The sequence below is a fragment of the Manacus vitellinus genome, unplaced genomic scaffold, assembly GCF_001715985.3.
Source record: "Manacus vitellinus isolate BGI_N305 unplaced genomic scaffold, ASM171598v3 scaffold_0_pilon, whole genome shotgun sequence".
Lineage (NCBI taxonomy): Eukaryota > Metazoa > Chordata > Aves > Passeriformes > Pipridae > Manacus > Manacus vitellinus.
This window is the reverse complement of record NW_021938789.1, coordinates 18,146,742-18,161,128: the sequence shown is the minus strand read 5'-3', so window position 1 is coordinate 18,161,128 and position 14,387 is coordinate 18,146,742. Positions and strand designations below refer to the sequence as shown.

Genomic DNA, 14,387 nt, shown 5'->3' with positions numbered 1-14,387 from the left:
TGAAGCTAGTAGTTTCCCTTTGGTACCCAAACACTAGGACAACATGTTGTTGGATCCTGTTGTCATCCTGTTCTTTGCAATTTTTGACACAGGAAGCTTTGGTGCAGATCTCTTATTACAAACAAGGTGCTTTTGAGTTTGAATTCTTTCATTTATATTGTGTATGCACTGCTGGAATGTGAGTAGTGGGAGGGGCAGAGATTCAGAAGTGGATTTGTAGATTTATTATTGACCAGATTATTCTTTTAGATTTGGAAAACTATGAAAGTGTTCCTGTTTGGACCATTATGCTTCCAGCCTGGACAGTGAACAATGCTTTTCAGTTAATCTTTTTACCGTGGAAATAACACTTTTGAGATGGTGGTAGACAATCAAAGTCTGGATCAAATCCCATGTTCGGATGGTGACCCTTTTCTTTGAAGGATCTTTACAGAAGAAAAATTGTTACAAAACTGTCGTAAGAATTGAGATAACTAAGCTAGAAGTACAAAAAAGGGAGATCTCTCATCTTTATCTCTGTACAGTATGGGTATTTTATTACTTAACCTATTTAGATAATGTAGATCAAATGTTTGCAAGTATTGTTGAGCCTTGCAGACAAGAGGTCTCACTTGGTCATTCTGCTACCAGGCAGTGAAAGGAGCCCTCCAGGAGCCCTGGAAAGACTGAAAATCTGGTGCTTCCACAAACCCAGCAGAGCTGCATTTGCATTATCTGTGCATTCATATCTGCTGCTGCTTTCAAGTAGGAGAAATGAGGCCCATATGTGACAATTAATCCCTTGAAAAGCAAAGCATGTGTCCTTTAAATGATGCAATGATACTGCTCAGATTTCCCTGAATATACTTTCTTTCCTACTATGACTCTACTTCTCTGCTGTCTCCCAATTTTCAAAAAATGTGCTTTTAACCTGTGAAATAACACAGTTAAAATTGTCCTGTGGCATAGGTGCTATTACTATGCACCTCCAAGATACAGAATTTCTAGCACTCTGATGACTTTGTACAGCATTTTTACAGTCTCTGTTTTGAAGTCATGTGTGCTGCCAAACTCAAGCCCTTCAGGACTGCATTTCCTCTTATTCAAGAGTAGTCTCTTTGTTCATAAACTAATGCCCTAACTGTGCTGGTTGGTGGGATTTGTTTTCACCTGAAGAAGACCTGTGCATCCAAAAATACATGTCTGTTTTTCTAAGTACGTCTCCTGGTTCAATACAAAATTTTTTGTGCTAGACCTTTTGCCTTAACTTAAGAGTATTTTTTTCAGGAAGTAAGTTTGCTTGTCCTTTAGTGAACCAGGTTCCTTCATGCACAAGGACCTAAGCAGAGAGACACTGACTCTGGTCTCTGTCCCAGCACCTTGCTTATCATCACCATCAAGTTCTCTTTGAAGTGGAGATAACACCTAGTTGCTGCTTTTATTCTTTTTTTGTTAGTCCAAAATGAGAAAGTTTGTTTATTACTGTCTATTTTAAACTATCCAGTACTTTTTAAATTCAGAGAGGGAAGGAACTCGATTATGTTCCTTCCAAAAAGGAGTGCTCGGATTTGTTATTGAAATGATGTGGTATATCTCTAGTCTTTATCAGTAAAAGATCATGATTAATTGAGCACAAGCACAATGTCATACCAGCTGGGTTTTAGTCCCAGACCAACTTCTGACAATGGTGGGTGGAGTCTTTGGTTTGATTTATGCTGATAGATACAGGTTTTGCTAAGGATGGTGGACAAACCAGTTTTCTACATAACAGAATTTTAGTCATTAGAAAATGAAGCATCTGCTTGATATTCTTAAATTCTGCCTTTGTTAGAGCACCAAATCAGCCCTATTTGAACATTTTACTTCAGTGTAGTACTTTCTAAAAGAACAGATGAGTAATTATTAAATGCTGTTAAATTAAAATATATTGTGTTGTATCTGTGCATTCCTGTTCTTGCAGAAAGTGCCTCCAGAGCTCCTGCCATTCTCTTTACACCTGTGTTTGTCTCTAAATGACTGCCTTTGGTGTCTGGTGAAAGGGATTTCTAGCTGTGCCTGCAGAAGAAAGCCTGAACTAGTTAAAAACTGTTTCAGCTTCATGGCGTTTAGTGTCTCTAACTATGAAATATCCACAAATTACATCAGCAGAGGATGGTACTGACATGGTCAGGAACAGCAACTGGAAAGCTGTTGAGATGCACTGAGATGCAGAGCGTTCTATTTGCATCTGTTGTGATGCCACTGATGTGACCCATACTTGGTGATTGTGGACCTTGCCTTACACAGGGTGCCTGTTCTGAGGAAACTGTTCATGGCATTGCAAAACGATGGAAAAATAAATGTTCTCCATTTGCTGCACAACTTAGTCTGCTCTTAAAGAACCTGCTGAAATGCTTTAGTTTTAATTTCTGTTTAATTGAACAGGAGCTAAAGAGTGATTCAAAATGACAGCAATTTGATAACTATCCTTTCCCCTGAAACAACAATAACATAAATGATAAAAGTACTAGTTTTACCACAGAGCTTGGTCACCAATTACATATGCTCTTCAGTGAATTATTTATGTTGTTTATTACCTTTTCCTTGCAGTAGCATAACACTATTTCCTAGATGAGCCTCAGATAGTAAAATAATTTTAACTTGAAATAAAAACATCATTACAAAATTTCTAATTATTACCCCAGACTTAGTATCTGAACTACTGCTACAGCATGGAATTTATTACTGCTCTATATCAGGTAATTGGCAGAGGCTGACATTTGGAGAAGGGAGTTACAAACAGAAATATATTACATTATGTGGACTTTATCCTGTCTTATTTAGAATACAAAATGTGTTCACAAGGCTCTCCTAGTCAAAATTAGCAGTTAAATATCACTGTGTTTATGGTTTTCTGGGTGTACATGTCTATTGCTAGTTGTTTCAAAAGAGTGAATTAACAGTTTCCTTTTGTATAACAGACTTCATTTTTCTAGTATTTTTGAAGTTTTAATGATACCAGGATGAAGGCCGTATTTTTTATTACTGTGGTTTTTTTTATTACAGGCTTCATGTTTCAGCCATTCAGGCAAAAAATCAGATTCAACTGTGTATTTATTTATTTATTTATAAGACTATTTATACCTTTCAAAAATATCTTTGTTGCTTTTCTAAAGCCTTACCGAGTATTTTTAAATTTGTTCTTTCACTTTAATTTTTAAGGAGAAACAACCAACTAGTTCCCCATTTGACATTAAAAGGGAATGGACATTGCAGCCACTGCCCTCCCCTTGGACTTTCACTTCTGATTATTTAATTTTTTTTCATAATTTTGCCATTCTTCTAAAAATATTCCAATCATCCCCGTGTTGCTGAGTCTCTGAAGACATGAAGCAAAGGCTGCATGGTGGGGTGCAACAAGCGAATTCCTCTCTCCGATTTCTGCAGAGACCAGTTGCAAAGGTTTTTTGGGCAGAAGCCATGTCCCCCATAAGAAGGGACTCTATCTCCAACTCTTAATCAAGCTTTAGGTAGTGGGGGAAAAAATCTGGTTTCCCAAGGGCCTTTCCAGGTCCTGATGGAGGCAGGAAAGCCCAGTTGGTTTTCCTCAGATTGAGTTAGCTTCTTCTTTTAAGTCACATCTTTCATGGTTTTATGCAATCTTCCATTTTGGTCCTCAAAATCCTCTACTGGGTCTCCTTTACTGTAATCTTTGTTCACCAGAATTGGGTCATGCGTCTTCTGTAATAACATCTCCCTGAGTAGCTGGTTTGGGGATCTTCCCCCTGTATGGACTATGAGTTTAAGCATCTGTCTTTCGTGAGATAAAAATCCAACCGAAAAACATCCGTCCTCTGTTTGCGACCCCTCTCTTCACATGACTCTGCCTGCAGAAGACCAGCTGTGAATTTCTAACTCTGTTTCAGCAGTCAGCTGGTGACAGCTCACACGAATCTGAGGTAGCTTTCCAAGCAGCGGATTGCCGATGAGGACTCACCGGCATGTCTGTGCCACTGTGGGCAGATCTGGGATGAGAGCTGCCTGCCTCGCTAGTGACGGCTTTCGTGCACCCTGTGTTTGGACAGGGATAGAAGTTGAGGTGAAGGGTCAGCTGCAGGCTGACTGTCCACTCTCCTGCAATGAAGGTTGACTTTGGACTTCATTGCCAGGGTGTACCTAGGCAGTGGGGCCACCCTCTTCAGTAAGGGCTTTCTCCCTTGAGAAAGAGATGGCTTTCAAAAGTCTGCAGTGTGGTGTGAATCTGCATGGTGCCTGGGTAAAGATATAACTCATTCCTGTGCAGAGTTTTGAATTGGTTACATTTTAAATTAGTTTTTCAATTGATAAGAATTTGTCTCTTTCTTGCTGTAGAAAGACAGCTTACACAGATAATATGAATCAAGGTTTCTTAAGGAAACCCAGTGTCTGCTTTCTCATACAGCTTAGTTAGAGTGCCTCTTTTATTCTAGTTCAGTGTTGTTTTTTCTTACTCCTGTTGCTTTATGCATTTCATATCAGAAATGTCTAACAATATAGCGTTTCAGGGGATCGTGGTTTAATAAATGTGGTAGGTGAACCAAACCCAGTACAAAAGGATACATTCTTTTTGTGAATCGTGCTCTAAAGTTCAGAGCAATGATACTTTCAAACCCAGAAGCTTTATAAGCAATCATGAGGTCCTGGTTCATTGACCTTTCATCAACAACTGCATAAAGAAAGGCATAGAAAAGGCCAGGAGATGCCAAGTAGAATTTCATCTCCTGGGGATGACTTGGAAGGAATCAGAGAAAAGTTCCTGATCACTGCAAATCATTTGCCGCTGAGGAAGCATGAAGGACTTAGTCATCCACAGACCACAAGGAACTATTTCCATTTAATGTTTTTACCTCTAAAACCTTGTAGACATAAGAGCAATTCTCACTTTCAGATTAAGAAGTCCAATGTGATCAGTTTTCTTTCCTACTGGATTTGTTTCATGCACATTGTTTTATGTCATATCAACAGAGTTGGATTGTTGTACAGCTTTGCATAACAAACACGAGGAATGGTATTTCAGTATGAGCACATCCCATCTGTTGCTTTCCTGTTCAGCCATGCTTATCAGATGGTCTGAGGTCAGTCTCTCTGTGAGAGGAGTACCTGCACACCAGCAACATGCCTCTTGTGCACAGGCATATATCACAGGCATTTTGTGTGGAAATGCAGCCCTTTGAAAGTCCTGAGCTATGTTAATTAAAAAAACCCCAAAATTTAATTCCTGTTTTATTTCCAAGCATATGCAAACATATTTTGGTGTATTTATTTTTGTTAATGGATAAGTTTTCAAAGTAAATTAGTACTGCATCCAGGTGGTATTTTCTTACCTGAGTGCTCCCAGATATTTTACATTGTTTCCTTCCAACTGTTTGTTCACATACAAGATCATTTCTTCTTTTCTAACTAAGTGTTGCAGGAATCTTTTTGGTTTAGGTCCCTGGGTTAACAATTTTTCTGCTATTGAGTTTTGTCTGCTTTTACTTGAAAGTAATTCTTTGTTAGGTCTTTCTGGTACTGCATGTCATGACAACAATAAATAACAATAAGCTGGTTCCTCTGCGTGTTTGGTTGATTAGTTTGAAATTAGTAGTTTAATGCAGCCATGGCATAACACTTTCCTGACTGGATATTTGAATAACTGTGTATGCATACGTATGTATGTATAGCAAGGACAGAAGCTGTGCCTACCTTAGGTGAGGAGAATAACATTTCGTGTCCTAGCAGTGTTGAAGTATGGCTGTTTAATTCTGTAAATGGTATGAACCTGAACTACTCTGAAGCTCTGCCTCTCTGCATAATAAAGACTTATTATTTTGCTATCCTGGCATGCATTACCCAATATGTATGTTCTAGGAACATTGGCATTGTTGCGATATTTTGGAATTTTATGAACTGGTTATTTAAACTTATCCAAGGGTATCTGGAGTCACAGATATTGCCACACATACTTCAGTGTATGTTTAGATATTTGATCACATTACTTCTCGCATGATGTGATCAAATTGCAGAAAGTGTTTTGTGTTTAATTTCCTTTTATGTGGTTGAAAAGAGTGCAGTTGAGTTGTTCAGTTGGAAAACAAAAATGAGCAAGGTTGAAGATGAATGTCCTTTAAAACATGTAAGACCTTGGAGTCAGGAACTATGTATTTAAATGCAGTAGAGGCTACAACAGGGGACATTTAGAAGCAGGTGTTTAGAATATTTGAGAACTTCTTGAACTGAATATGTGAATGTTGCTGATTTCAGATATTGGGCCACGGGTGAGACTCTTTATTGAATGTAAGTGGAATTATATTCTCTAGTATTTCTTCTGCAGAATTTGCTTAGGTTATTCATCAAATGGTAAATCAGTAATTTAAGAACTTTAAAGTGATTCTGGGGAAGAAATAGTCTGGTTCGTGCCATGGAGTGTAAGAGTTATTTTAAGTTATCATGCCCTTTGTATGTCTGTTTGTGTGTATGTGCATAAATGCAGGTAGCAGAAATGAGACAGATTCAGAAATAAGCAATTGTGATAAAACACCTAGAAAGAGGCTTGAAGGTTAGACTAATAAGGAATTTTTAATTCCAAAAAGAGATTAAGAGCAGCAATATAACAACAGGTTATTTATTATCTGTTGCCCACTGAAGGAGTTTTGAGGACTGTCTTTGAAGGTAAGAAACAAGTTGCTGGACTAGATGAAACACTGCTCACTGGTATGGTGAGCATTGGTATTCTTGGGGGTTTTTCTCACTATCTCAGTTCACTGTGCTGCAGTCAGCCTTCATCATCTCTGCTCAAGTACTTGTGGAAACATCAGTCCAGGAGGTTGCTTGTTTCTTTCTACAGCTCGATGTTCCTTGGAGTCAACCATAGCAGTTGGTTAACAGCATGTACCACAATAACACAAACAAAGCAGTTTATCTGGGAAGTTTAGAAGAGCACTGTCTCCCTTCCCAGCCTCTGGAAAGCATATACCCAGCAGAAGGTAACTGCCTCTGCTGGGGTACAGCTGGTTTGCACAGAAGTGGTGCCCCTGCCTTTCCAAAAAGGCAGGGCATGCTTTCCACCAGTGACATCTCTTACATGCATCTATAATTCCAGGTGAATCTGGGAATGTCTCTAATTGCACTATGAATTGCTGGTGCATTCCTAAATTAGCAGGTTTGTCGGTAGTGCCAGTATTTAATTTCTGCCTTGGCTTTGTGAATGAGTTTTTGATGGTTTCTTTTCTACCCCATTGTAAAACCAATTGAAAACAGTATGTTCGTTTGTGACAGTGAGGGTGTGTGTGAAATGATCACTCAGTTCTCATGTTCTTGTTGTTTAGAACAAGCAGTCTTCTAGATGTTGAAAGTCAACCCGGTGTGGTTTGGTTGGTTGGTGTGGAGGGGTTTCTGTTACGGTAAGCTGACTTTTATGAGGAGAAATACATGCTCATCAATACTGCTGCCATGCATTGAGAAGGGAAGGTGCTGTGATGAAGAGGATAGAGTACACCACAATTGCCAATATTACTTTCTATGCTGTGACTTAAGGCACTTGAAGCTAAATCTTACTGGAAGAGCTATCTGATGATATTGGATAGTTGCCATATTACAACAGGTCTTCAGTAAGTAGTACCATTTTTTCCTCTCTTTATATGCCAAAACCAGACTTTGTCACATTACTTTGAGCTTCAATAATTTAGTATGTTCTTCTGTTGTTCATTTACACAAGAACTGTACAACAGCAGTACTAGCTGTGCAGACCCATGGAAGAGCTGTTTGTGTCTTTGTGTGATTCTTTTTTTTTCTTCCTGTTCACAGCAGATATATGGAGTGATCATTCATTTCAGACAGACCCAGACTTACCACCAGGCTGGAAAAAAATCAATGACATTGCTGGGATCTACTACTGGCACATACCTACAGGAACAACTCAGTGGCAGCGTCCTGTGTCCATCCCAACAGATCTCCAGGGCTCACGAAAAGGATCTCTTGGTTCCATTACTCCGTCTCCTACTCCAGAAACTGAGGTAACATACTGTGTCTTCTTGTGGGCTGCATACTGTAAAGAAACTTGAAATAACTTTTTGAACTTGCAGGTTTAACTGTTAGCTAAACCAACCTGATAATGTCCCAAAGTGTAGCTACTTTTTGATAATGCATCGTAAGTATGTATTTTCTGTGTTCATTTTGTAGTGGTTTTGCCTCATAAAACACCGTAAACTTTGGATATGTAGGATGAAATCAAACATGTCTCAGATAAGTTAGGCAGTGACTGATGAATGAGTCACTGATGAATGTGAAACTTATGCAGTTCTGTAGCATATGCTGAAGCATTGCTGCATTATTTGGATACAGGATACATAAAACTTTTGAACATTATAGTAGTCTTTTGGCCAAACTCTTTGTTGGCATCTGCTTTCTTTTTGGTTCATTTGGTAGGAGTATCACAAAAAGACATATGAGTCTTCATTTGAGACACTAGTTCCTTTACAGCGTGCTTTCTATTGAATAAACATGAAGTGTTCTCAAGTGTGAGTCTCTGTACATCCTACCAGTACAAAATATCTATCAGTGTGTTGCAGTCAGTCTTTAACTACAAACAGAAAAAAGTGCACACTCTCCTCCACACGTGCTGAAAGAGCAGGATGTGATACTGCCTTTTAAAATAATCCTTTCAGGCACAATCCACAGGTTGGTTTGGTGTCATGTAAGTAGAAAAATAAAATCAATTATCATAAAGAAGAGTATGCTACAAAAAATACAATCACTTTGTTTTAGTATGCTGGGGAGACATCTGTGGAATTAAATAGTAATATAAAATAAATTTGGTGTTAAATTAATTATTTTTTATACTAACTTTTCAGGAAAATGTCTGCAGCTTTATGAAATCAAGGGAAGTCTTTGTACTGGCTTTGAGTTTTTGATCAGACAATCCTTAGGGGTTTGATTTTTAATTCATTTAGATACAGCATTTCATCTGTTCTTGATTTTGTTCATATGTGCACCAAACTAATTTAAATGGAAGTTAAGAGGTGTTAAGGATGTTCAAGTATGTATTACCATCTTGCCTCTGAAACTTTTATCTTTTATAGCCTTAAATACGCACAGTCTTGTTCATTATTTTAGAAAGATTGCTCCAACATGTTCACAAATGTTATTCATAAGACTTGCAACTTGACCACCACATTTCAGTTATGGTTTACATCAGTCAAGCTCCCATGTAATGTACTGTGCACCAGGCATGCTGGAAGTTATTTCTGAGAGGATTCATGGAGAAAGAACTGCAACTGTTACCATTCCAGTACAAGAAAACAAGAAAAAATCTAGACATGCTGAATGTAAAATGCTGCACGTTTCCAGTATAAATTCCTGTGATGTACACAAGAGGGATATAACTTTACCATTATTTTTCTTACTCTAAAATGTGGAGAATAGGACTTTAATTAGTAAGTTATAGATGCTTTTCACAAGACCCCAGAAATTAGGATGGTTTGTAAACTGCAGAGGAAAAACACATATTTTCATTTCAAATATTTTTTCTACTTCTGTTTAAAATGTCTTTACAATTAAAAATTCAGACCTGCTGGTAATGTATCAAATGTACTTTTAGCCTTTCACAATTTTGTTTTCTTTAAGTGAATAATAGTTTGTGATTATAGGTAATGATCATTAGTTCTCAGCAGCATCATGGAGAATACAAAATGTATGAGTTGGTTAGAGCATTGTGCTAATAACAACACCTAAGTTGTGGGTTCAGTCCCTGTATGGGCCAATCACTTAAGAGTAGGACTCAATGATCCTTGTGGGTCCTTTCCAACTGAGAATATTCTGTGATTCTGTGAAACAGATTTTAATACAGTATAGATATATTAAATAAGACATGTATGTGAGTACATAGTACGTTCACCTAGGTTTTGATATGGCAGTTCCAGTCCAGCAAGGAATTTGTTCCAGCAAAGATTTAGGCAGTTCTGTGGCACCATCAAGACCATATACTGTGGCATAAAAGGACGGTATGGAAAATAAAAACATTCGCAAAATTTGTATTGATATGATATGTTTATTTTTATGGTAGGTATAGACAAAGGTTTTTTGCAGGTTTCTGCATTCATTGATAAGCATCTTAGCATTATTGAAGCAGTACTGGTTTTTTAACTCAGAGGTTACTAAGGTAGAATTGCAATACAGTACCAGCAGACTTACACTAACAGAGTTCAAAACAAGAGCATGAATTGAGCTCTGGACTTTGTCCCCTGCCAAACACAGAAACTGCTACAAAGAATAGGTGTAGCTGGAGTTATAATGGGAACTGTTAGGAAAAGTCTTGCATTTCTTGAAACTACAGGTTTGGAGCTTTATTACAATGGAACTGGAGGAAGAATGCTTTGCGATTCAGCTGGTTCTGAGCAGAACCCCAGTACAAAGTAGTGAGATGAAAATTAATCACAGTGTGTTTTTAAGAGATAGGGATAGGTAATGAAGTAATTTTGACAATATCAGCTGCCATGAATTTTTAGGGTTTTGTCTCTCTGCAGTTGGTACATGCCAGCACTGAATTATCTCCAGGTCACTTGCAGGTGATATTTGTTTCAGTACCTGTTTGCTGCACTGCAGCCTAGCCCAAGTGCTCCTCCTCTCCCTCCCTGTGAAGGATTAATACAGGTGTCTGTGATGTGGTCAATCTGACATTTCACATAAGATGTGGAATTTGATCTAAAACAGGGGCTCCCAAATACCTTTATCCCAGTACTACTACTGGCTGCACTAGCTGTGGTGGAGAGCTTCCACCTCCAAGTTAAATCCACATGTGAGCTATGTACTGCTGGTTCTCTCATTGCTGTTGGAAACCTGTGCTCCAAGATAATCTTTTTGGAGAAGACTGGTTTAGCTCATTCCCCCCATGCTGGAATTTATATTGCTTTATTATTAAAAGGTTGGGGAGTATACAGGTTTTAGGCATATGAAAGAGATTAATCTAGGATTGAAGAGTGGCATGGGTAGCATTTCATATCTGTCCCAATAGGCTTCTGTGAGTCCATAAAAATCCTTTATCTAGGTCACATTTGGCTGTGAATCGTCATGTGCTAGTTGTGAGGTGAGTTTATTTGGGCTCTTTCAGCTTTTGAGTTCGTCAAATAAACATTTAGAAGCACTTTTTTCCTCCACAGTAACATCTTTTTACCCTTTGTCTTGTTTCCTCTTTTTTTTCCCTTCATTTTATTTTCTTGTGTCCCTGTCTCTTAAATAATGTAATATACAGAAGCTTTGCTTCATTTGTTAGAATGTGGCTCACAGCTGAAGGCAGTCCACAAAGAACAGATCAAGTCAGCCATTTTTATTTTGTAGCTTACTCTGGATATTTAGCATAAAGAAAAACAGTTATTACTGTTGAACAGAGAATCAAAAAGAATGGGTAGGACAAATGATGCTGTAATGCATACTGATGGCAAAAAGCGTTCTAAAAAGCAAAAAAAAATGTGAAAATGTCTTACTTTTACACAGGCTGCAAGGCATTTTTTCTTTCACAAGATGATCAGTAAATTTCAATCCAAAGCAATTATGGGTTAAGCATTATGCGAAAATCCTGCTGATTTAACAAAAATGCTAATAAATGCTAAATATTAATAACCTGTAACATTCCTTCCCTTCCTCCACCTCAGAGGCATGAAAATGTATTTTAGTTTTGCACAGCTGTTTAAATTTGACTTAATTTTAGATTAGTCTTTTCTCTTGTGTGTTGCCAAATTACTTCCTTTTTGAGTCCTTGTCTTTTGTAATGTTCTCTTCCAAATTTTAGAATTTTTGCTGCCTCTTTTCCATTTCCTGTGCAGAGAAAAAGCTGTAGGGTTTAAGTTTCAATAAGAGTTTCTTTGAGATTATGTCAGAGTTTGGTGAAGGTAGTTTGTGTCTTATAGCCTGACTCATCCCAGGCCTGGATCACCTCTGGAAGTTCTTCTGTAGTTAACATAACCACTAATAATTAAAGAAAAGGGACTTGGTAGGAAAAGCTAACAAATCAATTAATTTGTAGCATGTTAGGGAAGGGGTACTCATGAGCTGCTTTTCACAAAATAATTCCTCCAACGGGGATATGTTGAGAACACTTCTGAGGTGAGAAGTCTACCCTGCATAATATTAATGGATTGGGCCAAATTAACCACTTCATCTGGGGGCTGAGCTGGACAGCCTGGGAGAACTCATCTTAAAAGGGGAATTAATTTCAGGAATTCTTGATTTGGTGCTCAACAGTCAAATCTCCTGTCCCACCTGGCTTTTGTTCAGGACTGTGGGATTTGTTTCCTGGTGGGGTAGAGGAGAGAGGCAGCTCCAACATCAGCTGTTCCTCTCAGGCTTTACAGGAAAGGCTGAATCTCGGGTTGTTGTAGTGCTAAACGCACTGCTACTTGCTTGATTATACCAAATTTTTGAGAAATTTGAATAGAAAATGAGAGGGTAGGTGCTTTGTTTCGCTTTGGTTTGTTTTTTAAAAAAGCTGCTAGACTTCTGAAAACTACTTTTTCAGCAAGAAATCTCTGCACTCATTACTAATCCTCCTTACCTTCCTTACCGTTTTATTGTGCTTTCTCTCTAGAAATATTTGATTTTTGCCTTGTATGTTTCATATCTTCGTATGTATTGCTGTATTTCAGTATTTCTAGTTCCAGTAATGTTAGGGTCTTTTAACAAAAATGCCATTCAAATGGAAATCCTAATGTTTCCCCTTAATTGCTGTTTATCAAAGGCTGTAGCAGCTGTGGCCAACATTCATATTCAGATTCATTTTGCTTGCTTTTAAGATCATAGTTAAAGAGTAATTTCATTGTCTGTTCCTAATTTATATTAACTTTCCTTGTTTCAATCATTTGTTTTGGTAAGTAACTGTTAGAGGCATGTCTTCTCTCCCCTTTCCTCCAAATGCCATAGTATAGTGGAGTAAGTAGTTGAAGTTTGAGGTGATCTGTTCCCTAACCCATCTTGTAAATATCAATGCTAACAACAGTGTCTTGTGTTTTTTTTTCTTTTTCTTTTTTTTTTATCAATGTGCTTCTTCCTGTGTGAATAATTATGTGTCTAGAAACAGCCATGGAGTGATTTTGCTGTACTGAATGGGGGAAAGATTAATAGTGACATTTGGAAGGCAAGTATATTGTCAGATTTTAGAACCTTTAATACTATTACCCTTGTTTTTTGCATGGCAGTGGCTGTTTTTTTCCCCTTTTATTTTTCCATGAATGTCATTCATAACCTAGGCCGAAGTGAATGGGGGTACTGCTAGGGATGTCTAGCTCACAAACATGCTGCCTTTTCTGATCTTTCCACTTGGAATGGATTCAGTCTAAACTAGCAGGGCAACTGCCATGATGTAACAAATAAGATGCCTGCACTGAATGAAATGCAGCTTGAGAAATATATGCATGCCTCTTTTCAACTTCAGCCAGAAATACTATCGCTTCTTTGCAGGGAGGATTTAATTTCCCTTTGAGATAAGAAATAACAAGATGGTGTATTTAATACTACTCTAATAGTATTAAAACTATACTAATAGCACTGCCTCTGTCTCTAGGATCTGCATGCAGCCACTGTGAACCCGGACCCAAGTCTGAAAGAGTTTGAAGGAGCAACATTACGCTATGCCTCTTTGAAGCTCAGGTACAATAACTCCAGTGGAGTGACCAGCTCTGTTTTGTATTGTGCTGTAATTTAAGACTGAGTTTGTCTCTTTTTTTTTCCCCCCTCTAACAGAAATGGTCCTCAATCTGATGATGATGATTCTTGTAGCATCAACAGTGATCCAGAAGCCAAGGTCTGTAAGAAAATCTGCAATAGAATAACAATTAAAATTTTTGCAGTTGTAAACGTAAACTTGCAAGGTGCAGAATGTCTCCTAAGTTTTGAAATTAACTGTACCCCTCCTCTTGGTACAATGTGGATTGACCATGCATGACTAATTCCATCAAAGGAATTTGCAGATTTAAAGCTATATTTAGTTTGGTCAGGAAAGTGTGACTTATTTTAAAATTACGAAGGCCAGGAAATTGGATTGTAGAGCTCAAGATTCTACTGTCCAACTATAATAACTGTCCTCTTGCACAACTGAGTTTTCCGTTCTGAGTGAGAGAGGGCTCTGTTGCTTGTCATGGCTGGATAGCTTCCTGGGGCATTCAGTGACAGAATTTGCGCTTTAATTTCAAGTTTGTCCCTTTTTAAAGTACTCTTCCTTTTTGATGTGTCTGCTTCAACTTGCACCTAGTAGGAAGTTACTTTTTAGAACAAGAAACTTTGTATTTTAGAAGACAGAATGCAACCTATTTTGAGAATGCAACTCATAAAGAAAAATTAGATCATTATGTGACCAAGCACCATAATTAGATCAGAGCCTTTACTGTTGTAATCTAAGGGTTTTGAGGATAAAATAGCAGCAG

General features: G+C 38.0%; 1 protein-coding gene and 1 long non-coding RNA gene across 8 annotated transcripts in view; one reads left to right on the top strand and one right to left on the bottom strand.

Moving 5' to 3' along the window:
* APBB2 (amyloid beta precursor protein binding family B member 2) overlaps window positions 1-14,387 on the top strand; it is a 164,725-nt gene that overhangs the window by 93,370 nt on the left and 56,968 nt on the right. For 3 of the 7 annotated variants that reach the window (XM_018068550.2, XM_008927417.3, XM_008927414.3), the window contains 4 exons: window positions 7,783-7,991; window positions 13,040-13,102; window positions 13,529-13,614; window positions 13,708-13,768. In XM_018068550.2, coding sequence (XP_017924039.1) covers window positions 7,783-7,991; window positions 13,040-13,102; window positions 13,529-13,614; window positions 13,708-13,768 — 419 coding nt within the window. The remainder of the gene's footprint in view (window positions 1-7,782; window positions 7,992-13,039; window positions 13,103-13,528; window positions 13,615-13,707; window positions 13,769-14,387) is intronic. The other 4 variants (XM_018068572.2, XM_008927415.3, XM_008927420.3 and 1 more) reach the window with 3 other exon arrangements.
* On the bottom strand, window positions 3,964-13,256 carry LOC108638908. Its single transcript, XR_001920151.1, has 4 exons — window positions 13,144-13,256; window positions 7,882-8,023; window positions 6,689-6,833; window positions 3,964-4,029 (listed from the first exon to the last, which is right to left on the bottom strand). It is a non-coding gene; the product is annotated as an uncharacterized LOC108638908 (long non-coding RNA).